The sequence below is a fragment of the Misgurnus anguillicaudatus genome, chromosome 6, assembly GCF_027580225.2.
Source record: "Misgurnus anguillicaudatus chromosome 6, ASM2758022v2, whole genome shotgun sequence".
Taxonomy (NCBI): Eukaryota; Metazoa; Chordata; class Actinopteri; order Cypriniformes; family Cobitidae; genus Misgurnus; species Misgurnus anguillicaudatus.
In genome coordinates, this window is record NC_073342.2 from 3,706,773 (window position 1) to 3,733,349 (window position 26,577).

At 36.9% G+C, this 26,577-nt stretch overlaps 1 protein-coding gene across 1 annotated transcript; it reads left to right on the forward strand.

Annotated features, from left to right (window-relative positions):
- The first annotated feature begins 76 nt into the window (after positions 1-76).
- Positions 77-25,897, forward strand: rpgrip1l (RPGRIP1 like). Its single transcript, XM_055191617.2, has 26 exons — positions 77-222; positions 870-959; positions 1,054-1,198; positions 1,415-1,728; positions 3,511-3,616; positions 3,728-3,871; positions 4,000-4,105; positions 4,586-4,732; positions 4,836-4,909; positions 6,249-6,388; positions 6,466-6,572; positions 6,700-6,750; positions 6,845-7,024; positions 9,859-9,976; positions 10,404-10,853; positions 12,743-12,882; positions 14,870-15,236; positions 15,408-15,637; positions 18,068-18,157; positions 18,311-18,382; positions 18,459-18,609; positions 20,180-20,241; positions 23,153-23,339; positions 23,576-23,660; positions 23,742-23,878; positions 25,179-25,897. Exons 2-26 carry the CDS (start codon positions 875-877, stop codon positions 25,295-25,297), a joined length of 3,807 nt encoding a protein of 1,268 aa, XP_055047592.2. The 5' UTR covers positions 77-222; positions 870-874; the 3' UTR covers positions 25,298-25,897.
- The last annotated feature ends 680 nt before the right edge of the window (positions 25,898-26,577 follow it).

The window sequence follows — 26,577 nt, forward strand, 5'->3', positions numbered from 1 at the left end:
GAATAATTGGTATGTTTTAAAAACGTACTCTGTGTATGTCTTCTATAATACTGTATGCAGCGGGATTTAAATGAAAACTCAACGTGTGATCGTGAAAATCTATGTTAAAAAACTACATTTCCCGCAGCCTTTGACCGGAAGTTTAAAGCCTCAGAGCGGAAGTGTACCGGTTGTTTGTTAGCAACAGTCGCTGTGGTTTGTGTGTAATGCTTTTTTCAAACGGTAAGATTATGTTTGATTTTCTTATTTATATAAAAGTTTAAAATAACATGTTGCCTTTCTTTGTGGATATAACATGTAGTTGCATTTTTTCTCTTACGGACGAATGTGATTTTATTTTAGTCGATTTTTATTTATAATAATTAAGTTTCTTAGCCTTTAATGCACTTATTTACTGGGAGGCAAGACTGTTAGTGATGCTGGGTGTTATCTAGTAATATAATTTCAGCAAATATAATAGCTATTTAAATGCATATATGCCAGCTGAGCTTCTTTGAACAGTTTGTTTTAATTAATACACATTCATACATTTAACTTACAAGGTTACTCTGTATGATTTATCGCAAAATGTTAACGATATTAACATGGTTGGGAAAATCGCGAATACCAAATCATAATAAATGAATAACAAATTAATTTGAAAGTACAATGGTACAACTGCTAAATATTTCTCCTGTGGATTTTGTTCATATTTATATTAGCAGAATCACAGACTGCGACAAATCATATTCGACGAGATTCATTGATTCATTTTTTGAGTTATTGTTTTTAACAAACCGTATTTTCTTTATATCGCAATTGACTGATCACAATGTTTTATGCATGTAAAAATATCATTACGTTTGTGATATTGTTGATCATATTTTCAGGTTGAATGATGTTTGCTCATGCTGATGAGACAGCTGGTGATATTCCTGTCAAAGACATCACTTTTAACCCCAACGGTGCCACATTACCAGGTCTGGAGAAACTCTAGTCGGATCACATCAAATGCCAAAAAATCTGAATTTTTTACAAGAATGAGAAATTGATGATCAGTATTTGTGTTTGCAGATTCTCTGTTGTCTCAGAATGCCCGAGAGAGGCAGAATGTGTCCAAGCTCAGCAGAGATGAACTGGAGGACAGATATTTGCGCATGCAGGAGGAAAACCTTGCGCTTAAACAACACACATGCAAACAAGAAGACAATATCCGCAGGTGTCCTTACGTTACATCTATCTATGCAGTCTGCAAAGTTTCTTATGACTCTGATTTGATATAATCTCGGATCAAAGTTAGCATTCAGTTCATATGTTAGTTCATCTCTTTTTATTCAAAAATAAATGTTTTTATTTATTTATCTTTTCTTTTTAAACATTGATTTTATTAATAGTTTAACAATGTGTTAATACAAAAAATGTGTTTGAATGACAGAATGGCCACAAAGTTGGTTCGTCTGGTGAAGGACCGTAAGCAGGCTGAGCGGTCCTCCTCAGGGGGGCGTGGAGCGGGCGGTCGTGATGTTGAAATGGAGGAGATGATTGAGCAGTTGCAGGAAAAGGTTCAAGAGCTGGAGAAACAGAATGAAGGGCTCAGACGACGTCTGCTAGCAGCCAAACAGCAGTTGCAGGTTCAAACTCGCAAGCAGACTCCCTACAGTCACATCCAACCACGCATCAATACTGGCCTGCATAGACTCAGAAATGACATCTCTATGCCATCATCAAGACCAAACACTGCAAAAACAGGTACCATTATTATTAAAATAGACATCCTATCCTATTCCTTTCTTATTCTATCCCTATCCTATTCTATCCCTAACCCATTCTATTTCTATTCTGTTATATTCTATCCCTAACCCATTCTTATTCTGTCCTATCTATATCGTATTCTATCCCTATTCAATTCTATCCCAATTCTTTTCCTATTCTATCAATATTCTATTCTATTTGTGTTCTATTCCTATCCTATTCTATTCTATCCCTAATCCATTCTATTCTTATTATATCCAATCCATATCCAATTTTATCCCTATTCTATTCTATCCCTGGTCCATCCCATCCTATTTTGTTCCTTTTTATTATTCTCTCCCTGTCGCTATCCATATTTTATCCTATTCTATTCTATTCTATTCTATTCTACCCCATCCATATTGTATTCTATTCCTGTTCGATCCCTAAACCATTCTATTGCCATTCTATCCTATTCTACTCTATCCCATCCTATTCTATTCCTATTTTATTATATTCTATTTCTATCCCTGTCCCTATACCTATTCTTTTCCTATCCTATTCTATCCTCATCCATATTTTGTTCTATTCCTTCTCTATTCCTATTCTATTCTGTTCCCTTTTTTATTATATTCTATTTCTATCCCTGTCCCTATTTTTTTCCGATCCCATTCTATTCCTATCCATATTTTTTTATTTTTCTTCTTTATTACTATTCTATCCCTATTCTATATTCATATTCTATTCTATCCTATCCCATCCCATTCTATTCCTATTCTATCCCTATTCTATTCTATCCCAATCCCTATTCTATTCTATCCCTATTCCATTTTATTATATTCTATCCCTATCCATATTCTTTTTCTATCCCATTCTATTCCCATTCCTATTCTACCCTATTCTGTCCCTATTCTATCCCTATCCCATACCATCCTATTTTATTCCTATTTTATTATATTCTATTTCTATCCCTGTCCCTATACCTATTATTTTCCTATCTTATTCTATCCATATTCTGTTCTATTCCTTCTCTATTCCTATTATATTATATCCCTAACCCATTATATTCCTATCATATCCCTATTATGTCCCTATTCTATTCATATTCCTGTTTTATTGCTCTTCTATTATATTCTGTCCCTTTCTATTCCTATTCTATCCCTAATCATATTCTGTCTCGTCCCACCCTATCCTATCATATTCTATTCTGTTCCTATTTTATTATATTTCTTTCTATCCCTGTCCCTATCCCTATTCTTTTCCTATCCCATTCTATTCCTATCCATATTCTATTCTACCCCTATCCATATTCTATTCTATTCTATTCCTGTTCTATAATATTCTATCCCATCCCATCACATTTTATTCCTATTTTATTATATTCTATTTCTATCCCTCTCCCTATACCTATTCTTGTCCTATCTTATTCTATCCCTATTCATATTATGTTCTATTCCTATTATATTCTATCCCTATTCCCTAACCCATTATATTCCTATCCCTATCCATTCAATCCATATTCTATCCCCATCCCATTCTATTCTATCATATCCTGTCCCTATTGTATTCCTATTCTATTCAAATTCCTGTTTTATTGCTCTTCTATTATATTCTGTCCCATTCTATTCCTTTTATCCCTAATTATATTCTATACTGTCCTAATAGATCCAGATTCTCTGTTGCCACAGAGAATTCTTCAAATTCACTTCTCAATAAAATGACTGTGTAAGGATACATGTATTGGGGAAATTTCAAATAGATTAATATTTTATGTATGTTTGTGTTTTGTTACACTCAAAGATATCAGGCTTGTTGAGGGGGACACGAGTGTAAAGCCGCCTCAGGGTTTGTTACCACGCTACGGACACAGTCTGCTGGATGAGGCCCGGGCAGAAGTCCGTAACCTGTAAGGAACGATACACGATGCAGTAAAATCTCTTAAGCCATGTTGACACGCATTAAGTAAATCACATTATCTAATGCATACATACTTGTTACCTGTTTGTACTGATCACAGGGAAAACGTGATAGAGAGTCAGCAGGCTCAGATGGAGGAGATGGAGAGATCAGCAGAGATGTTGAGAGATCAACTAAAGAGAAAAGAGAGGGAATATGAAGAATCACTTCTTCTGATGAAAGAACATCAGGCCAGTGGACAGAGGTGCTGTTTCCTGATTTAACTTTTAGTATGCCTAATAATGTTATGGAAGGCTAATAGATACTAGAAAATTAATGTTATGGTGTTTGAATTGCATTAAATAAATAAGGTCCCCTCTATGTGTTTTTCAGGTTGACTATAAAGGATAATGTGGAGATGATCAAACTCCAAAAGCAGCTTGCTGAGAAGGGAAACATGCTTACAGTGCTGGAGGGCAGATTTCTACAGCAACAAGAGGTACAAGAGACAGCAGCTATTTGATCCAGACGACTGTCCCAAGCTGTCACTGGGGTAGTACCCTTTATCAATGTTCTAATATATACCATTTAGGTAAAGCTATGCATACATTTGGTACCAAGACGTATGTTTGAGGTAATAATATGCACTCTTTAGGTGCTAAGGGTACCACCTCAGTGTCAGCTTAGGACCATTTTTTGACCATTTGAATCCCAGAGACTTCCACTTGACATTTACTGTATTAAGTCTTACTACCGTTATATAAATATAAAATGATTTATTTTGCATCATATTTACTTATGATTTATTCTTTATATATCTGTCTGCAGACACCAAGCTGAAATTTAAAATGACACAGACTGTGACAGATAAAGTATTTGTGTATTCAGTGCCAGACAACATTTTATGGTCCATTGCGCCCTCTGCTGGTGGTGTTGAATAGCAGGTGTTGTAGAGCTCTGTGTGTGATGTTTTGTGTAGAGTCTAAAGTCTCTGAAGGCCAGTCATGATGCAGCTCTGCTGAAGGTGGATGAGGTCAACAAACAGATGAAAGAGGAGAGACTGAAGACTTTCGAGCTGGAGACACAGATTCAGTCCAGAGCTCTGGATCAAAGACGCGCTCATGAGGTGCATACATTACAGCAGTACATTACAAGAATATACAGTATCACTGTTAATTAAAGTAAAAAACACCGAACTAGTTGTTAAAAAAAGGCTATTCTGTCCACAGTTACAAGAGCGAATCCAGGACTTGGAAAAAGAAAGAGACTTGCTCAAAGAAAACTGTGATAAGTTAATGAAAAGGTGAGAAGTACACAAATCCAAACAAATACAGTAAGCCAGTACTTTGTACTTAGACATGTCTGACCCTGCTTGTGAAAACACAGTTTAGTCATTTTTTAATAACCTTGATATCTTTAAAGAGCCAGTAAGATGCCAATTTTAAGCGTCCTATCACTGTTTATAAGTCCCGGACAACAGGTTTAAATGCATGCAAGCTCAAAAAACACTGTAATTTTATCAAAATATAAATTTAAAATTACCCCATTTTCTCAGAGATCCCCAAACGATTTGTGTGAAGCCGTTCAACGACTCAGTATGCCTAAACCCCACCTTTCAGTAGCCTACTCTGCTCTGATTGGTCAACTGACAGAGTCTCCACACAGACCACAGATCAGTGGCACAGACCAACAATAGTGCAACATGTATTGACCTAGTGCTAACATGATTTACTGAGAAGACATTATCAACATCAATACACAGCATTCATCATTAATCCAGGCAATAACAACGACGATAGAAACTAACATTTTACACTCATTTAAGCTAACCGGGTCATAGCAAAACCGTAAGTGAGCATGCGTTAGCCGCTTGCTAACGTGACTCTCTGACAGTATTTTAAGAATTTGAAAAACAACATCAATACACATCATTCATCATTAGTCCAGGTTATAAAAACGATGACAGACATTAACATTTTTACAGTCATTTAAGCAAGTAAATCCCTCTGTGAAAAAGTAATTTTTACCACTGATTCTTCATAGCCAAACGTTTAGTACAGCGCTCCTTGAAAAAGTAATTTTAACCACAGATTCTTTGGTAGTGAAAACAACACAAACTGAAAACACAGCATGATATAATGTTTACACACTAACTAGCTGATGTCTCTGTGGGCAGGTCATAGTTTTTGTTTCTCCCGCGGGCAAGACTGTAGGCAGATATTATTATGCAAAGTGTTGGTATTACGTGGATGAAGTCAGGCAGGAGATTCAATCCATATGACGACTCGTTTCTGCGATTCAGAGTCGACTCCCTACTTTAGAAGCCAATAACTTTATTAATCGTGCACTTTTTGGTTCAACTACTTTGCACATTGTTTACATTGATGGACAGCTACATGACACACTGCAATACAGGTTATTTTCCATTTTGAATCTGTGTGGCGCTTTAATATTGACGTGGTGAGGTCATGTTATTGATTGAAATTTAATTAGGGAAATCAGGACTCTAGCAACCTCCTCGTGTATCATCATGAGAAATAATTTTGTACAGATAGGTATTGGCAAAAAATGCTAGTTTATAGTATTTTGGAATCTCAATTTGATGTTGACACACCACTAAAGGTATTTATCTGTTGTATCAGTGCGTTTGATGTGAATCTGGAGCAGAAATGGAAGACGAGAGAACAACAGCTCAAGCTTCAGATCGCTCAGCTGGAGATGGCGTTAAAATCTGACCTTACAGATAAAAACCAGATTCTGGATAAGATCAAGGCAGAGAGAGGTACAATATCACACATGTGACTGCAAAGAGTTCAAAACTGGTACTGAGACTCATTGTTATTTCATTTTTTACTGAAGACCTGAATGAAAACCTCACAGAAGAAAACAAGCAGCTTCAACTGCGTTACCTAGAACAGAAACAACAACTGGATGAAATTAAAGATCGCATGAAGTTTTTTACTAAGGTAAATGTGCTATGTATAGCTGTACTGAATAGTTCACATTTAGCATACATTTAATTTGATCAGATTCTTACAATTTTGGCATGAATTGTTTTACAAAAATGCCTGACTCCGATACTATTGTGTACAGGAAAGTGAAATAGACGCTGCTGAACTCAGTGAAGCCCTAATGCTCATTAAGGTAAACAACAATGAAGATTGGAAACTATCAGAGATTACAAAGATATGCAACTTGTATGTAACATTTTAGTATATTGTTGTTTGTGACCGTGTAGGTTCGTAGGAGTCAGAAGAGTGGACATCTGGGTTTCCTGGAGAAGGTGGATGAGGATGTGAAGGTAGATGTGGAGCGCTCTCTGAGAGTTCTGCAGGCCACTTATGCTGAGACCGTCCAAGAGCTGGAGAAGACCAGAAACATGCTTATTATCCAGCACAAGATCAATAAAGACTATCAGGTTTGATTAATCACTAATGATCATCTGATAAACAATTTAGAAATTATATTTTGCGTTTATTTGAAAATGCTGCAAGAGCAGACATTAGGCCATCACTGTTTTGTTCTTTGCTATAAATGGTTTGAAATATGCAGGAAAGACAATGGCTGTGCTTGAAATAGCTCCCTATACCCTTAAATAGTGTATTATTTGAGGGAACAGACATTTTTATTCTGTTCTATTCCATAATGCACCTCAACGATTAGTGTACAACCGATGTGCACTCAACAGCTACCGCTTCACTATGAAGCGTGTGTTAAATGAATGAACTCCCACTAGTCATAGTTCATACTTCAAAATTTTTAACTAGTTCACAGTTCCAAAAATGAACTAATTTATGGCTTTTTTCCTCATATTATTTTTTAAAAATTATTGCCATTACAGCCCATATAGAACCACAGACAGCAAATATTTGATCAGTTTTAACACTGAAGGGGTCAGATTTCATCTTCATATCCAACTTTAAATCCTTATCCAACCAGGGTTTACATTAGCATTGACTGTTTTTAATTTTTGTATTGGTTTGCACATACCTTGAAAGGCTAGCCAGGTGCTTCAAGGGGGTCGCACACTGGGCGAGAAGCACGGCGTCGCGTGTAGGACAACTCGCGGGTATCGCACACCGCACGTGCACGTTAAATAGTGTGAGCTTAGTCAGAGTCTATTTCAAGATCCAAAGTATGCGTTAGCAGCCTATGCTAATCGTTAAAGGGACAGTAAGTGGGGTTTTAAGTGTTTTATTAATCAAAATCAATGTCTTTATTCATAAATATGTCCTCGTTGGTGTCAAATGACCTCTGCCAGTGATCTGACTTTTCTTTGTAAGCTTAGAATTTCTTCTCTTTACTTACATTGAACGGTCCAAGGAGGCTTCCATATCGTTCTGCCGTATTGATAAACTATAATAGCAGAGAGGGACAAAAAGCACTAGCCTACCAACGCGTTTCCACAACGCGTTTTCATTCAGAACACGTGAAACAGCTGAAACGGACAAAGAGATCAGTGATTACATAACGGCTACTATACTTGCAACACGCATTTGGAAAAGCGAGGCGCTAGAGAGCACTATTTGTTTGAATGCAAAATACAATTGTACCACTAGATGGGGTAAATCCTACTTATTGTCCCTTTAACGATTTTGGACAAATATGATGATATTTAATGTTAAACCATGTGAGTGGCGCGGCAGGGATTTCAGAGTGTGTGTGTACATTTATAAAACATAATGTGTTTGATTTTAGATACATGACGCGATGCTGCGCTTCTCGTCCGGTGTGCGACCCCCTTTAGTTCAATGTGCCGTTTCAGGTTCCCAATCTGGGGGAAATAATTCAATGCCCTAAGAAGTTTTTGAAAATCTACATACATAGATACAGGTCATTGAAAGTGCTTGAATCTATTTTATGCAAGAAGTTTTTTGGAAAAAAATCCATATTATTCCCTGTGTAGTGTAGGATAATATCATAACATTTCTAGCCTTTTATGCACACGTACTAAACTGTTCACTTTAAATGCTTATATCTTCTGTATGTGAATGTTGATTCATACTAAAATGCTTTTTTGCATAGTTATGTTTGACACATGAAAAAATCTCTGGTTACATATGTAACTGTTGTTCCCTGAGAAGGAAACGAGACGCTGCGTCTCCCTTGCCATACTTCCTGTGTCCCCATAACGCCGTCTTTGGCAATATTTCAGATAACAATACACTTCCTGGCTCCCGTGTCACCATGTCTTTGTCGTTAAGCCTCACCATTGGTTGAATTTGATATACACATTCAGACGCACTTACCCCTGGAAGCGTCCCCAAAGTGTCACCGCAGTGATGCAGCGTGAGTTCCCTCGAAAGCGAACTGTAACAATGTATCTTAAAAGGTAACACAATGTAGCCTTGTCCCCACATTTAGTCCTTGAGTTTGAGGGTGTTGGACCTGAAAAGTCCTTGATTTTGAAGTTAACTAAGGTGTGGGAACCCTGAGGTTTGCTGTGGATATGACTAAATTGCAGATTTTCTGTTTAAAAGCCAGCGGGCAAAGTTTGCACAGAAATGTTAGAGTATTCCCATCCTCATCCTCACCGACCTTGAAATAAAACTCATTGCTGCTTTGTCACCTCCATGCTACTTTTTTGATGACGCATGCAGCCGTGAAACGCTGGTGTTGCCAGATTGAGTGTTTTTTCCGCTACACATTAAGGTCTGATTACAGTGTGTTTTAGCCGGGTTTTCGCCTGGAAGACTATAGAAATCTGGCACCCTATTGAACGACGTTAAACTGAGAGACACCAGAATGAACGAGTTCACATAACGTTCATCAGGCAGTAATACAGTACGTTCAGTTCACGTTCGCCCAAAATATGAACGAATGAATGAACTATTGTTCAGTGAACTCGTTCAGGCACAACACTCGGAATAGGGGGCAATTTTGGACACAGCCAGAGCCAATATCATTCCTGATTCAGCACATGTCAATTTTAAATGCTAAAGTGATCATTTTCGAACTTATATTTGTTAAAACGTTTATAAAACTTGGTAAAAGCAAAACATGTTTTAATTTGAGGTAAAATATAATTGTCCTATGTAGTTTATTCTCTATAACGTGTACCAAATTTATTTCAGACATGGCTGTTTGAACATATCATAGCATGGCATGCCATAACATGAACTTTTCTTGTGTTAACATCAACTTTTTAATTTAAAATGTAATCTTATTTACATATATTGTGCTTAAATTGGTTACTATTGGTTTCTTTTTACCCAGATGGTTGACTTTGTTTATATCTCTGTGTGGTTGTAGGCTGAGGTTGAAGTGGTCACTCGTAAGATGGATGATCTAAAACTTGAATATGAGTTGAAATCAGAGAAACTAACTCAGCTTCTGGATGTGAGAGCTGCCAAGATAAAGAAACTCGAAGGTTTATATCAAAAATATTATCTTTATATTGAGGATGCACCGATACAAAATTTTGGTACCGATATTCCATTACTTGGAATTGCATTTATCCATACCGATAGATACCAATAGTTTTGTTTTTACTTATTATATTGTGAAATCCTAGAAGTGCAGAGCATACAAACTAAAATTTAATTCTGTTATTGTTACCCTTTATCTAAAATAATTACACCGCATGAGTCCTGATACGCACTTTCGATTACCAGGATATAATCTGTCCTGATCATCGGCCGTTTTTAAACAATCAGACGATGTCCGATATTGGAAAAAAAAACTTCTGCTGATATTGATTATACGCCAATATATCGGTGCATCTCTTTTTATTTAAGTGAACATAGTCTGAGATGTCAAATATTTGTTTTCAATAAAACCAATTTGTGTCCATGCAGCCCAGCTGAAAGACATTGCGTATGGAACCAAGAGCTCTGTTTTTAGACCCGATATAACCGAAGAGCACGCTACAGATGAGTTGGACGAAACTCTTTACTTGGCTCGAGGAGAAAACCTTCTGGAAATCCACCTGGGAACAGCACGTTTCTCTTCTGATGCTGTACAGTGTTTGGACAAAGACCCGTCCACTTTCTGCACATACGCCTTTTATGACTTTGAGCTGCAGTCTACAGCTGTGGTGCGAGGTGACCATCCAGCGTACGACTTCACATCTCAGTATGTGGTGAGAGTAGATGAGCTCTTTTTGAACTACATCCACGACAGCTCTGTTACTGTGGAGATCCAGCTGGCCGAGGGTTTGAGTTTCCGCACGGTTGCCGCTGGACAGCTCAGGTTAAATCAACTGCTGGAAAGAGATGGGAAGGTGTTTGGCACCATCCAGTTAGTTGGTGAGTCTTCACACTGCCTGCTGTTATTGGTATCAAGGACATTTATTCCAAGCTTTCGACTGTTATAGGTTTAACGAATGACCAGAAGAAGGTATTTAAGAACGTAACTCACTAGGTTTCAGAACAAAGCTAATATGTGACTCTGGACCACAAAACCAGTTGTAAGTCGGACAGGTATATTTGTAGAGAAAGCAAAAATGATATTGCATGGGTTAAAATTGACGATTTTTCTTGTATGCCAAAAATCATTAGTATATTATGCAAAGATCATGTTCCATGAAGATACTATTTTGTAAATTTCCTACCGTATATATATCAAAACTTTCTTTTTTGTGAGTGGATAAAGCAAAATCGCAAACAAAATATGCCAGGAACTCGCCTACAAACTTGCTCTTGCTGCTACCTGCTCTTTGGGTATTTCCCATTCAAGTTTGGTTTTTATGTATCCCCCATAACAAGGTTATTACACCAGTAAGCCACTAGAAAATGCTAAAACAAACCTTTTCATTAGTAATATGTGTAACTATAGACTTGATTTGGACTTTAACTCTTTCCCCACCAGCTTTTTTTTAAGTTGCCAGCCAGCGCTAGCATTTTTAATGATTTTCAGAGAATGCCTTCCAGAAAATGTTCCTCTTAAAATATATAAACATACAAAATATATAAAATGATAGAACAGACCCTCTGCTTTCAAACTAAAAAGTTTTATCCTACCTTTATTTGTTCTCTTTTATCACCTCTTAAATATGGGTAGATTTCTTCAAAAATACCAAATTTTGAGGAAAAAGCTGAGATAATTGCGTTTTTGTGAAGGACTTTTGATAGAGATCAGATTCAGAGCGATGATCAAAACATACATGGAGATAAAGCTGTTTGCCCTAGGGCTATACTTCCGGGTTTTATAAGTTGCGTAAGAGCACCACCTGGTGGATAATGGCAGTATTACAGATTGCCAGAAAAACTCGTCATTGGCAGGGATGCATTTTCTCTTAATTGACGAGTTAACTCATCAAAGGCGGGGAAAGATTTAAATGAGATTTTTTTATATTTAATTTTTTTCACTCTTAGATTCCAGATTTTCAAATCGTTGTATCTTGGCCAAATATTGTCCTAACAAACTATACATCAAAGGAAAGCTTTTTTATTTACCTTTTAAATGATGTGTAAATCTTAATAATAAAAAAAAATACCCTTAAGGGGATCGCACACCGGCCGCGCAGCTCAGCGCCACACAGCGCCATGCCGTTCTAAAAAAATCAAACACATTGTTTTCTAGGAGTATACGCACACCGCTGCCGCCAGGTGGGGCCTGTCCGCGCCTCCCAGCTGTGACTCAGGAAGTTGCTCAAATCCCTGTCGCGCCACACAGCGCCACTCACATAGTTTAACATTAAATAACATCATATTTGTCCCAAATCATTAAGGATTAACATTGGCTGCTAACGTATATTTTGCATTTTGAATTAGACGCTATCTGACGAAGCTCACGCTATTTAATGTGCACTTCCGGTTTAGAATACCTCAGAGTTGTCCTAGACGCGACTCGACGCGCACGGCACGACGCTGATCTGCGTTGCCGGTGTGCCACCCTTTTTAAGGTTTTGTGGTCCAGGGTCACATATTTGTAATATATTTAATAACAGCAGAAGAGATTTCATGAATCTTTTTTTAGCTAATATTTATATAAAATTTGACAAAAAAAAAACAGTTTATTTAGTGACAATGCTATTGGTATATGTTTGAAACAATTCAATAGGAGGAAACCCTTAGGTTTGTCAGCCTGAGCCTAGTTGGCAGATTATCGGTTTAACCGATATACCGGCGGCTAGATCAACTAAATGGTGAAAGACTTCCCAATAAATTGTTATATGCTTTCCTTATGTTTGTAGGTGTTGCAGATGAGATCCAGATGTTTGGTTCTTTGGAGTACTGGCTCAAACTAAAGGTTCCTATGGAACAAGCCGTTCGCCTTCATAAGGAGAGAGTCAAAGCACTTGGTTACCTCAACACAGGCACGAGAGACAGTCAGGTAATATTTCAATCCTACCTAGAGCTAGTAAACATGCTGAGACTTGGTAGTTTGTTGCAAAATAGAATTTTCTTTAAAAAAATATATATTTTCACCTTGTTTTTCAGTAAAAGTGTGAACATCCTTAAAACAATATATATATATTTTTTTTTTTAAATTTGTACCTAAAATAAAAATTTAAAAGGTGATTGAAGACTCGATGTAAAAAATATTTAACTTTTTCTAAACTTATCAAAGGGGTGATTTTATTGAAGCTAATATATTTAAGTTGTGTGCACACTGTGAGATTTAAAATAGTCCCTGTGTCACTTTGAGTTGTAAAATAGATTGTTGCGTGTCAGACTGTACAAGCATTATGCCAGCTTTAAATCACTGTGGGATCGCATTTGTTATTAATGTCAGACTGCACAATGGTTAACACAGACAGATAATGGAAGACTTATGCAGTGTTTATATGTCATTTGATGTCACACTGCAACATTGTGTCTTAAAATTTCTGACACTGCTACAGTTTTGTCGGAGGCAAATTTGGATTGCAACGGTCATTAATCGTCTGTCTTTCTGTTAACAAGTCAACCCTAGTGATCAAAGACTGCACTGCAGATTTTAGCCCTGAAATCTTTTAGGGGCCAATCACACAAAATGCATTATGCCTGCTGTTTATCTCACAGTGGGCACCTGGCTTTAGGGACAGATTTACTAACAGCTTGTGCCAGACAAATGTCCTTTTGCTTTTTAACTCTTTCCCCACCAGCATTTTAAAAAAAAGTTGCCAGCCAGCGCCAGCATTTTTAATAATTTTCACAAAAGTTGAAAATGTTCTTCTTTAAATATATAAACAAACAATATCAAATGAAATCAAATCAAAATCAAATGAAATAATAGACCCTCAGACTTTACTGTTTGGCTGGTGTGAACCCACAGTTAGAGGATGCTTCCGTGTTTTATAAGTTGGGTAAGAGCGCTACCTGGTGGAAAATAGTGGAAATATGGATTGCTGGAAAAACTTGTCATTGACAGGGAAGCGTTTTCTCTTAATTGACGAGATAACTTGTCAATGGCGGGGAAAGAGTTAAAAACTACTGTCAGAATGTAATAAAGAGAGTATTTAAATAAATCACGCAATGCAATTTACTTACATTTGCGCTGATCAATTTACTAGTATTTGCACCATTTTAATGCCCCCCCCCCAAAAAAAACATGTCTTAAATTGCAATGGCAAATTTTCCCTGTTTAGTAAATCTGACCCTGGGCTTCCCATGGGTCATGGAATTTCTGGAATGTTGTGGAATTTAAAAAAAGTCTATTCCAGACATTGAAAGTCAGGGATTTTTTTTTTTTTTTGACCAAGTCATGAAATATCAGGGATTTTGTTTGTCGCTTTAAATTTTAGTTTTAGTTGGTTAAGTTGTGACATTAGGAATGTTGTTTCCGAGTCCAAGCCTCTACTGATTTCAAGTGAAACTACAATTTAAACAGCCATTTGTTGGCATTGTTAATTCATTTCACGCATTTAAGCTATTTTTTATAAACTCACGGTGTCCACTACATTTATCAGGCTTACGGCTTCTCAGACATACTGTAGGTCATGAAAATTTAGCTTTTTAATCAGTGAAAGTCAGGGAATTTGACATTTGGCTTAGAGTGGGAACCATATGACCCCTAATCTTAACAAAAACTGAATTAATCATAAAATATTTTTAAGATTTTGTGTGTAAAGACAAAGGAGTCTAATGTTGTCATTCAACTAAACAAAGAATGTTTGACATTTGTTTGAAATTAAACAAAGAATTTAAGATGCGGTAGTAAAACCTTTCTTTAGAGATTTTTTAAAACACATTTTATTTTCTTACCCAAATGTGGCTTCTTTAGTAAATTTGTTTTATTTAAAGGATTTTTTTTGTAACTTTTACTGAAAAACAGCTGATGTATTATTATTATTTTTTTATTTGCTGTGCACCAATACTGACACCAGTTTCTCTCTCAGGTTGGATGGGATTCTGTTCCTAGTTCCTCATCATTGAGTAATGGTGATCTAAATGAACTAAACATCACCTTACACTCCTGCGGTAATCTCAAATCCAGAGGTCCACACACTCAGCCAAGTCCTTACGTCATATACAGACTCTACAACTTCCCCGATCACGATACACCGATCATATCCTCATCTAATGAACCGCAGTTTGAAGATCACATGGTCTTTCCCGTGACAATGAACTCTGACCTTGATGCATTCTTGAGGTCAGAGGCTCTGGTGTTGTACGTGTTTGATGATTTAGATGTTGAGGATCAGATGTATCTGGGGAAGGCCAGAGTACCACTCATCTCACTGGCCCATGACAAAACCATCACGGGTGAGAAGAAAAACAACTTGTTTAGTTAATGCTAAAGCTTTGAGCTTAATGCAAGTTTTGTAGCAACCACACAACATTCATTTTCATGGATAGTTGGGGATTTCTGATGATAACAAAGTTGATTCAGTGCCTTTTATTATTTTTCTCTCTCTTATATGTGTTCTTTTTTAGGTATGTTTGAGCTCACAGACCCTGCCGGACTTCCCAGTGGCCAAATCAACGTGACGCTAAAATGGAAGTTCAGATACCTCCCTTCCTCATCCTCAGCCGTCGAAACACAACAGACTACAATGATCAGCAGTGAGACACCAGAGAGGCAGACATCAAAGATGGAAACAACACAGAGCGAGACGCAGACCCCTAAAGACCCTCCTCTGTTACCTCAACCTGTCCCTTCAGAGGTGACTTCACACTTACTCAAACACTGTTCAGTAATTACTGACCTTAAATCTGACTGTGGATTACTGGATATACACAATCAAGCTGTGCTGTCTTGTTTATTTGAAGAGTTTCGTTGCAAAACCAGATAACTCCGTTTTTTAATTTTTCAGAAATCTCGTTTTTTGGTTGTGCATTCCAATTAATATCAATTCAACTGCAGTGGGTTTGTTTTGATTTAAACCTTCATAACTTAAAAAATACAGCTAAGTAGCACCATAAAACAAAATAATAGCATGGTAACATAATAATAAACATCTTTTGACAAAAATGTTAAAAACGGATTTATTTCGTTTTGCAACAAAACTCTTCATTTAGAGCAAGCTAGTCAACTGGCGGCCCATGGGCCAAATGCGGGCCTTCAATCATCTTTATCCAGCTCGCCGGTCATCTTTGTCTGATTTAAAATGTAAAATAAAGCTTGGTTCCTTTAAAGCCGCCTTTCCGCTGTACATGACAAATGATGTGTGATAAACCGGGAAGGAGAGTTGGAAAGGGGCTGCGTGGGGATCCAACCATCTGCGTGTGCGTAATTTTCGGATCCAATTTGAGCTTTGGATGCATTGTGCGACTACACCACATGTGACACGCTGACCAAAGTGATGTATTTCGGTGTATTCCAATCAAAACACTGTGTGCAAGGTGAAAATTATTCATCTTTTTTTGTTTAACTTTATCAAGAACACTTGAATGCTTTAAAACGATTGATTACTAATTATTTTATATTATTTTAAATATCAAGTAGAAATATATTTGTAGATTAAAGGCTCTTGCGCTGGAATGAATTAAGACTGCCACTAGGGGGCGAACTCTGACAGTCGTGTTTGAATGTAGTGTACAATGGAAAGGCAGTTCAGCCTATATATATTTAAAATATTTAAAAACAAAACGTAAAGTGCAATTTAAGTCATCAGGAGAAGACTGGCTACATGTTGTGAATACTTGAAATGTAACTATATAAAAGTTAAAAAGTTTAAGAGCTCTGCATTACAGTAAGTGCTAGACAAAAATACATGTGTTGATTATTTGAAGAGTTTGGTTCCAAAACGCAATAAATCCATTTTGACAAATTTCGGTAAAAACGTGTTTTCTATACCAAGAAAGTGACAAGATGAAAACTACTATTTTCTGTTACAAACTTTCACATAGCATCTTTAGGTTATAAAAACATGAAAAATTCAAATCCATAACTTTCCATAACATAAATTCTTTTTTCCACAAAATGCCATAAATCCATGACATCCATTTTATATTTATTTAGTTGACTAGTGGTATACAATGATTAAAAAATAAACATTAATGGCATTAACCAAAACTTACTTTGTTATATTAAGAACACTGTCATTGCTGCGGTTATACTTAACGTCGTCTCTTTACATTTTTCACAGCGATCAGCTGTAAAATGTTTTGGGCCTGCTCGATTTTCGTTGACTTTGAGTAAAATAATGTAAAGTTTTCATAAGATCCTCTGGGGTCAATGTTTTAGCATGAGAAGCTTGATGCTGTCGGGAGAACAAGCACCCGAGTGCCTCTCGTGGAAATTATTAGATGTTGATGGCTTACGTTTCTTTCCCGTCACAGAAAACCATCACAGTTTTATCAATGCAATTAAAGTATTATTTTGTTTTGTTTGTTGATCACAAAGTACAAAGTAGATGAGGAAAACTAGGACTCCGTGGACTCAGCGTGCCGCCGTTGTTTGTTTACATTGCGTGACTGGTGGGCTGTAATATCAGGAATGGATTTATTGCGTTCTGTAAAAAAGGAGGAGTGGCGTTTATCGCATTTTGGGAAAAAAGGGAGAAAAGATGACAGAATAACACGGCGGGTATTGGATTTTGCGTAAAAGTAAGAATTTACTTTTAACTACTGACCTGATATAATACTGATTTTGGCAGTAACTAATTTTTTCAAAAATGGTGTTTATCGCGTTTTGGAACCAAACTCTTCATTTACACTTGCACTTTTTGTGCAATGTTCATAGTTCAACTATTCAATTATTTAAAAAAAAAAAATGAGTTTTCAGTAATTATAAAAATATTGGATAAAATTGTTTGAAAATCCATGCTTTTTATATATGAACTATAACAAAAAGTAACAAAAACAACATTAGTTATAACATATATATTAAATTAGTTATAACATATATATAAAAGATTGGCCCGGATCATATTTACATTTCTAAAATCTGTCCCTCAAAGAAGGGTAGGTGAAGACCCCTGATATAGGGTTTCGTTACTGCAGTGCAGCAAAGTGACTTCATTAGCTATATAGCATAGTTGTATTGTGTATTGTTGCTTTTATAAAACCATTACTAAAATAACTCCTACTGCTTATGATTTGTAGCATTGCTCAAATGCAGATTTTTGCTTCTCTTATTTCTCGTCCACTAGACTCCGATGCCCAAACCCAGACAGCGGACTCTAACAAAATCAGCTACTAAAAGAGTTTCTTTTGTTGACGTCTCAGAGCTTGAAAAACAGGTAAATTACAGTACGTCTACTCTGGTTTTAGTACTGGCATTTGTCTTTAAACACACACATTTTTTCTATTGCTTTTTCTTGGTATAATAAAGATAATGATTACTAGAAAGATTTTACTGAAATTGATCTTATTGCTTGTACTTTTCTTGTAAGATGAATGAGACTACTGCACCTGATGATGATGATGATAAAGAGACAGGGTCAACTGTAACCCCTGCGCCTAAGGTATGCTCAACATACTGTCGATTCTTCAATGTGTTAATGAACAAACATTCACATCCCATCTCATTCTCTTCCTCAGACGGTCTCAGTGGCCGAGGCTGTGCAGTCCGCTGCAGTCAGTGAGGATGAGGATGAGGAAGAGTCTCGCTTCTCTGAAGGTCAGCTGATCACTGCCAGCTCTCAATCTGATGGGTCTGAGATTTCCGAGGACCTGGATGAGCCAATAACAGGTGTTTATTGTTATTCATTATTATCTGTTTTAAAATCGAGACTCGAATTAGATTTATTATTGCCACACAAATAGTGCATCTAGTATGGAAAAGAGTGTGTGTAGGGCTGCAACAATTATTTTCATAATCAATTAATCGAATAAAAGTCTAAATATTTACTCAGATTTTTTACTTATTATAGCTAAATATGGCACTAAATTAGGGTATTTATTCGAAGAAGTGTACGTTTAAAGGTGCAGTGTGTACATTTTAGCGGCATCCAGTGGTGAGGTTGTGAATTACAACCAACAGCTCAGTCCACTGCTCACCCCTAGCTTTTGAAAAGCATTGAGAAGCTATGGTAACCACCACCGGAAAAACATGTAATTGTCAGAGACAACTTTGTAAAAAAAGTTTGTCCGTTAAGGGCTTCTGTAGAAACATGGCGGCACAAAATGGCGACTTCCACGTAAGGGGACCCTCTGTGTATGTAGATAAAAACGTCTCATTCTAAGATAATAAAAACATAACGGTTCATTTTAAAAAGGTCTTTATACACCCCTGATAATATAGTTTTATATAATATTTTGCATTTCTGACAAAAGATCCTTCTAAAAATTACACATTGCACCTTTAAAAGTGCAAAAGCCATACACTACTACAGAGTTTTACTAAACTATAATCTTTTTTATTTTGATATTTTAAGCCTTAAATAAAAAAGTTTAGTAAAACATCTTAAAATGTCTACAGGGATGTCCTGGTGAATACATTTAGCCACAAATTAATAAACTAATTTTAATCGTCACCTTTAGACCTTGATGAGAATTAATATTATTCGTTATTAACCCTCTGGGGTCTGAGGGTTTTGGGACACTGGCAAAGGTTTTAAAATGCTCTTACATTTGGTCTTTTTTAAAACATATAAGTGTCTATAACACTGTATTCAGCACAAACTGTGCTACAATAATATGTGAGTAACATGCATGTACATGTTTGCATTTTTAAGGAGTTATGTTTATGCATGGTTAGTAAAAAAACATTTTAAAAGTTGCTGAAATAAGGCCGGGGAACACGTAGTAAACATTTGTTCACAAAAACCAACAACGTCAAGACCAACTAATGGATAATGAAATTCGCCAACAAATGATTATTATTATCATCAATTTTATCGATTAGTTGTTGCAGTGTGTGTGTTTATTTGTATTGCTGCAGACAGGAAGGTCTCTATGCTGTTTTGGAGCCACATATGAATGCTTTGGTAAAGCGATGCTTAGTGCTGTGTTATGGTAGTTTCAATGAGGAAAACAGCTGTGTTATTGTTTGTCAGGCATCAACGATAACATTAATATTGCATTCACCACTGCCAATAATCTGATCTGTTTCTTATTGACAGCCAACAACATAAATGTTAATGTGGGATGACCTTGGACAAGAGTCTTTGTTTAAAGTGTTAATGCCTAACATCTCTCCTCGTACCTGCTGCTGTGCGCTCAAGACAGCAGAGACATAAACAATCCATATAACATCTTTCTTTGCATTTACAAAATAGCTTTATAGGAAGCGTAATATAGAAATTGTTTGTCGTCTGCAGGTTTGGATGAGGACAGTGATGACTGCATCGTACCTGCTCCGAGCACACAGCATAAACCACAGGTGCGGGTGTTTGAACTATATCCAGCATGTGTTCTTGGATTTGTTTATGTGTGTTTGGCTCAAGTACACTGTGAGAAACTCAGTAGTTTATAAACCTGCCTTGGTCGATGCAAGTCGAGTTTATCTTTAGATACCAGACTGGAACTGGCAATGTAGCCTCTCTTTATGATTGGACGATAGACTTTTAGTATAAATGTAAAAATGGCCCTTGAGAAGATGAGACGAAGATTGAATAAGAGAACAGGGTATATGTTTTAACAAACATAGAGAATTTGCGATAATAGCATAAACAGGAGTGTAACATAGAATATTTGGGTGATTCTCACGAAAACTTGGTTTTAAAAATGTCAAGCATGAAAATGTAAAAATTGCTTTAATTTACTTTTTTCCCCACCAGACATTGAAAAACAAAGTCTGGAGTAAATGGGAACATTAATTTAAAAACTTTTACTAATCTTTTACTAAACACTTTTTGTAACATAATTTAAAAAATAAGTCCTAAAAAATCTCATTACCGCAACAGTCAGAAAACATCAACACTGACATATTTTCAAAATGACATGACAAACCTGAAAGAACATAATTTGGAGATTCTGCACATGCATTTAAAATCAAAGTATTATGCTTCTATTAATTAAATTAACATTTAATAAGCATCTGTTGCTGTAATGATAATCAAAATGTCGTGTAAGCATTCTGACAAACATTATTTCAAATTAACTGTAAAAAAATGATCTTACCTGGTAGCCATCTTGAAGTAACTGGTCCATGTGCTTGGTCACTCAAAATCAAACTTTATTAAAATTCTGTATGTGTGCTTAAACTGTTCTCAAAAAGTGTTGCGGAGGATGAGAACATCAGGCATGGACACATAATTTTCCTAATTTTTCTTCATTATTATTATACATGAATATTCAGTAAATATTTTTTCTGTCATCTAAAGTAGTCTAGCAAAACATCCATTTATTTTTTTTCTTAATATTTTTGTGTTAATTTGATTAAATTACAACATAACGCATGTTCAAACACAGCCGGACACATTGCGGTAATGAGAATTTTAGCAGAAAATAAGATAAAATTTACAATTATAAATTCTTATGTTGAAATCACACATTGTGCAAGGTAGAACACAGTATTGTGTTAATTCTGATGCTTTATAATGTTACTATATTACACATTTTAAAGCATTTTAAATACAAAACCCTAAGCTAAGCAAATCAAGCAAAGCCGGGTGACGGCAGCAAGGAACCAAAACTCAATAAATGGAAAGATCCTTGTGCAGGAGCATTGGTTCACTTTTTTGTAGTCAATTTAGCTTTTGCAATCGATTTCAGAGCTTTGAAAAAATAAATAATTTTAAATTTTGAAATTAATATACTCGATAATATGATTTTGCACATTTTGTTAATGCTGCGTTCACACCAGCCGTGGTAAAGGCGTCAAGCGCAAGTGATTTCAATGTTAAGTCAATGTAAAGACACGTTTACATGTGTCTGGAGGTCTCGCGGAATCCGCCTCATTCACGCGTTGCCGCGGGAAACGTGGGAGTTGAAAAAAAATGAACTTTGGTGGAAAATTGCGACGCGTTAACCGATCAGGAGCTTGCTCTAGTAGTGACGTGATTACAGGAAGCGAGCGGAGTCGCAGAAGCCACTCCCATGACGTGAATTTCCGCGTGAATGTCTCGAATTTTATGCGTGGCTTTCACGTGCGAATGAAGCAAGTAAACTCAAAATGTTCACGCGTTCAACTACGTGCGAATAGCGCGTTTTTGCCGCCTCTACCGCGTTTGGTGTGAATCCAGCATACAACAACAATAGCGATATTATTGCAAACGATAATACTGATTTTTTTTTTAAGGCTGCGTTGGATATTTGTTATGCATCAATGAGATGCATGGTGTTTCATTTATTTTTATTCACAGCGATTTCAATAAGCTTTTGATCAGTAAGTTCTTATCAACCTGAAATCACTGTTAGTTTGAGTCGTTATACCATGCATTTGAAAAAGCAACACTCGTCAAACATAAACATTATAGATAACCTTTATTATCATGAAAATACCTTAAAAAGGTTTGAAGAACAGCAATATAAATATATCCTTAAGCCATTTCCTGGAGCTGCGTGTCATAGCTGCGTGTTTATGGTTCTTCGTCTGCAGCGCATATTGAGTTTCTGCACGAGAGCGCCCTCTGGCTTTTGGATGTAGCGGCATTTCACCGTAATTCATTAAGAAGCATAGCAAGCATTATCAGCTGATCGATCGGAGCATCCCTACTTTTAATGTTCTTATTTATTAATATTCACAAAACTTATCAACAAAACATCGATTAAAATTAAGAGACAAATTATAGGAAATGAAAAGAAGCAAACAAAATGTATTCTCTTTTATCATAAACGGTTCTGATGCGTGTGCAGCAGGCACTTATTTTGACAAAACACGTGATGCACACATGATCTCTCAACACGCAGGACACATATTTTGGAAAAGGGAACAACACACATGATACTCCGAACACTTATTTTGAATTCGCGCCCCTCGGATGAGGAGTCACGAGCCCCCACTGCTATGTTTACTATTTTGGGCAAAACCTCCGTTGCAAACCTTAATTTAACTGAATAAAATCACTTTCACTTTGAAAATGATGCGCTGTCACGTTAAAGATAGCTGTTAGTTTACATAAGACTCCGTCTACGTTCGTGTACACTGAAGCGCAACCCCAGATTTCTCAAACTAACGACTTCGTTCATGATGGTCAAAAACGCTGGAGTAGTCTGGACAAAAGGCGTAAACGCATTAATGTAAACAGGGCCTTAGCTAGTCATTCTGTATGTAATAAATTTAGACCGAGTCTGTCCATGTCAGCCAATATAAGGTTGTATATCAGTTGTGATGTGATTTTTTTCCACAGCCGTCCGAGTGCATTCATGTGGAGATTGTTTCTCTGAGTTTGAAGCCGGGATCCAGAGTGGCAGAAGACAGTACGATCGTCCGGCTCTTTGTAGAGTACTGTTTCCTGGGCCTGCCGTCAGTCGAGACCCCGCTGTCACTGAAGAAACCTCTGCCTGGACACAGTGTCTCCTACAACTTTAGTAATGGTAAAAAACATTATCCAAAGAAACTAGCACTAGTTATTACAAAAAACAAATACATAAGGAGATGCAGTGTTTTGCTAAGTTAGGAACAAGTGTTTAATTCTTCACTCTTTCTGATCTAGTTGCACTTTTCTGTTTATTTTGAACCAGTATGCGCATAAAAATATATACTTTTCGCTAACACGCTTTTAAAATAGATATGAAACCTAATAAATGATGTCCATTGTTTGTTCTGACAGTGATTCATGTGGATATGAAGAATAACCAATCCAGACGTCAGACTCTGAGGGCGGTGTTGGAGGGCAGGAACAGACAGCTCGAGCAGTGAGACCTCTTTCTTTTATTCAGTCTTTTGTGTCATATGTGACTCCATCAGTTGGTCAGCTCTCTTATTGGTTGTCCCAGCATAAAGTTCACAGTGGTGAGTGACCCTCCAGAGGAGGCAGAGCAGGAGGAGGAGTGTGAGGATGTGGGCGTGGCTTACCTGCGTATCCCCGACATCCTGGACAAACAGAGAGACATGAGGGATGTCAGTCTGAACAGTAAGTGCAGGGGGCGTTTTGCTGTGCAGGATGGGGGATTAACCCCACTTCTGGTCTTTATATCCCTGACTCTGATTGATTATCTTTTATTCCTGGTGGGGACAAAATTTATCCCCACATGATTAATGGTCTTCAAACGGCCATATAAACAGCCTAAAATAAAGATAATTTAATATGAGTAAAAGCGCTGCAAACAACAGTAAAGTCAGGAATGAAGTATTAATGTCAGAGCTTCAGCTCTTGTGATGATAACACTAGCACGTCTAGGTTATGTCATCCAAATCCAAGAAATATTACCATTGAGAATGAGACTGTAGACTTTCATGCTGAACCGGAGCGGTTCAAATCCCTGGTTACATTTCTATACATATTTAATTTCAACAGTTACAAGAAATGGCTTAATACACTGAATAATCAATATAAGGCTTTATTTTCATAAATTAAAATATTTGAACCCCTGAAATTGCTCCAATTGTCAGTGAAGTACGGCTCTGTGTAGTAAATGCCGCCCCATCTGAAACCAGGTGATGGCCATTTATTACTAATCAAGGAACCGGCATTACTGACGAGATGGGCATAACAATCACATGCGATTTATCGTGCAGCCCTAATTTTAACTAGTAGAAATCCATTTTCTGATATCAAGAAAGAACGTTTTTACTAGTAAAAATTAAATTGATATCAAGAATTCATATCCTGAGAATGAATAAAAGTCAAAACTGTGGCTTGCCATTGAATCTGTGGATAAGGGGGCCAGGAAAAAACATCTCCCAGTATTTTAAATTTAGACTGTGGTGCCAAGTTCATCCTCTAGATGTCAGTAATACATACTGCTACTTTAAATATTCAATAAATAAATAAATAAAATGGGCTGTGTAGGAGCTAGTTGCCGTGATGCTGAATAAGTGTTTTTATTTGTTGAAAAATGTTTTATTAAGTGGAAACCAAAAGTCATAACATTTATATTTGAGCATGAAGCAAAAGTCAAAGACAAAAACCAAATAAAAAGAAAGAAGGAAAGGGGAGGATGAAGATTCAAAATAATACTTAAAATAATTATTACTATATTTATATTAAACACATTTTCATATTTGTGTTGTCTTGAACTGCATTTTTGTTGTATTTGAATCGATGAATACAATCAGGAAGAACTCTGAAGCGTTAGATAACAACCTATCTAACATCTAATAGTTATATCACTGACGTGCATTGGATTTGTACCCTTACTTTAAAATAAGACACAAATGTGATGTATTAATGCCACCTGATAACCTCTCTCTCATTTCTTTGTCTCATGTAGTCGTGGACGTTCAAGACAGCAGTGAAGTGATTGGTCATCTCGTCGTGACAGTTGAAGCTCTGGACGCCCTGACGTCCATTCTGAGAGATCCAGAACGTGACCGGCCTCTATCCTCATGAACTTAAATTTAAAAAAAATCTGCTATACATCTTCCAGTTGTCCGTAATTTCTTTTTTATTTGTCTGAATTTACCAAAGCATAAAGTACACCAAACAGTGAGAACATATGTGAACTTATGAATGTGAACGCCATCACATGGTTTAGGGTGTGAAATCGTACCCTAATGTTTGTCTTTATGGCCTCCAGTGTTGCGTTTGATGGAGCGCTGATGTTTAGACCTTTAATAACTTTGCCTAATGAAAAGCCTGTTAAGCTTCATTAGCCGACGCTTCGGCAGGCGGCGATATTTTATTGAAGGTGCAAAATGAAATCTAACTGGATTTAATGAGATTAAATCAAGCTCTTTAAAATGCTAATGCGCATTTTCACGCATGTCGGGCTGGGGCGCGTGCCGCTTCTGTGTCTGTGAATGAATTCAATACGTTACTGTTATCTGCACTGCTACTTAAGATTTTGTCGTAGGTGCGTTTCAGAGGACATTAGCTATAGATGCTGGATTTTGAATCTTAACCTTTGTAGATATTGCATTTACATATGTTTGTAAATGTTTTGTATTTATATACATTGCATAGAAGTAATAAAAGGTTTCTGTGTTTCTATTTTTTTCTATTAAAAAAAAAATGCACTTATCTTTCTCCATAAACATATTGGCAGATGAGTTAAGATTGAGTATCCGAGCATCAGTATTGACTCTTGTAAGGATCTCTCTTACCAAGTTCATGTGCTCACCATCAATAACCGTGTACATGATTTGATCAATATCAGAGATCAATCAGATCAAGTACTGCTGCCCGCCCAGTACTCGCTTTCTCTCTTCCACTTCCCGCTATCATGCAAATGACCCTGTCACCTAAAAAGAGGACAAGAAAAGGTGTCCCACGGGGTCTCATTAGCCATTCAGAGTTAAGATGTGAGGTGGGTCATGTTGTCATTTGAAGATGATTGGACCGCAGCCCTTTGACAGCCATGACAGGTGGGTGGGTGGCCCCAGCCCCCCCCCCCCTTCCACTTTTGGCCCATCTGTCAAATCGCCGCTGAGCACCCTGGGAAATGATACACGGCCGGTGCTCATTTAGACATGTTAGGACAAGAGGGAAGTGTCATTTTTGTGACATGGTTAACCTGCACAGGCCACGTACTACACGGGCAGAAGCTAAATGAATTGTTGGAGCCATTCATAGATTTATTATTTTTAGCTGCGTCTCTCGGAGGGCACAGTCTGTGTAACTTGAATGCACTGTGAATAGTTTTGGATTCAAGTGTCTGCTGAATGCCTGCA

Bases quoted from the DNA above. Each gene is read 5' to 3' on its own strand.
- rpgrip1l (XM_055191617.2), top strand. From the start codon at position 875: ATGATGTTTGCTCATGCTGATGAGACAGCTGGTGATATTCCTGTCAAA. The intron at 1,729-3,510 runs GTACCATTATTA...TTACACTCAAAG, and splicing joins ACCAAACACTGCAAAAACAG to ATATCAGGCTTGTTGAGGGG. The intron at 12,883-14,869 runs GTAATATTTCAA...TTTCTCTCTCAG, and splicing joins CAGGCACGAGAGACAGTCAG to GTTGGATGGGATTCTGTTCC.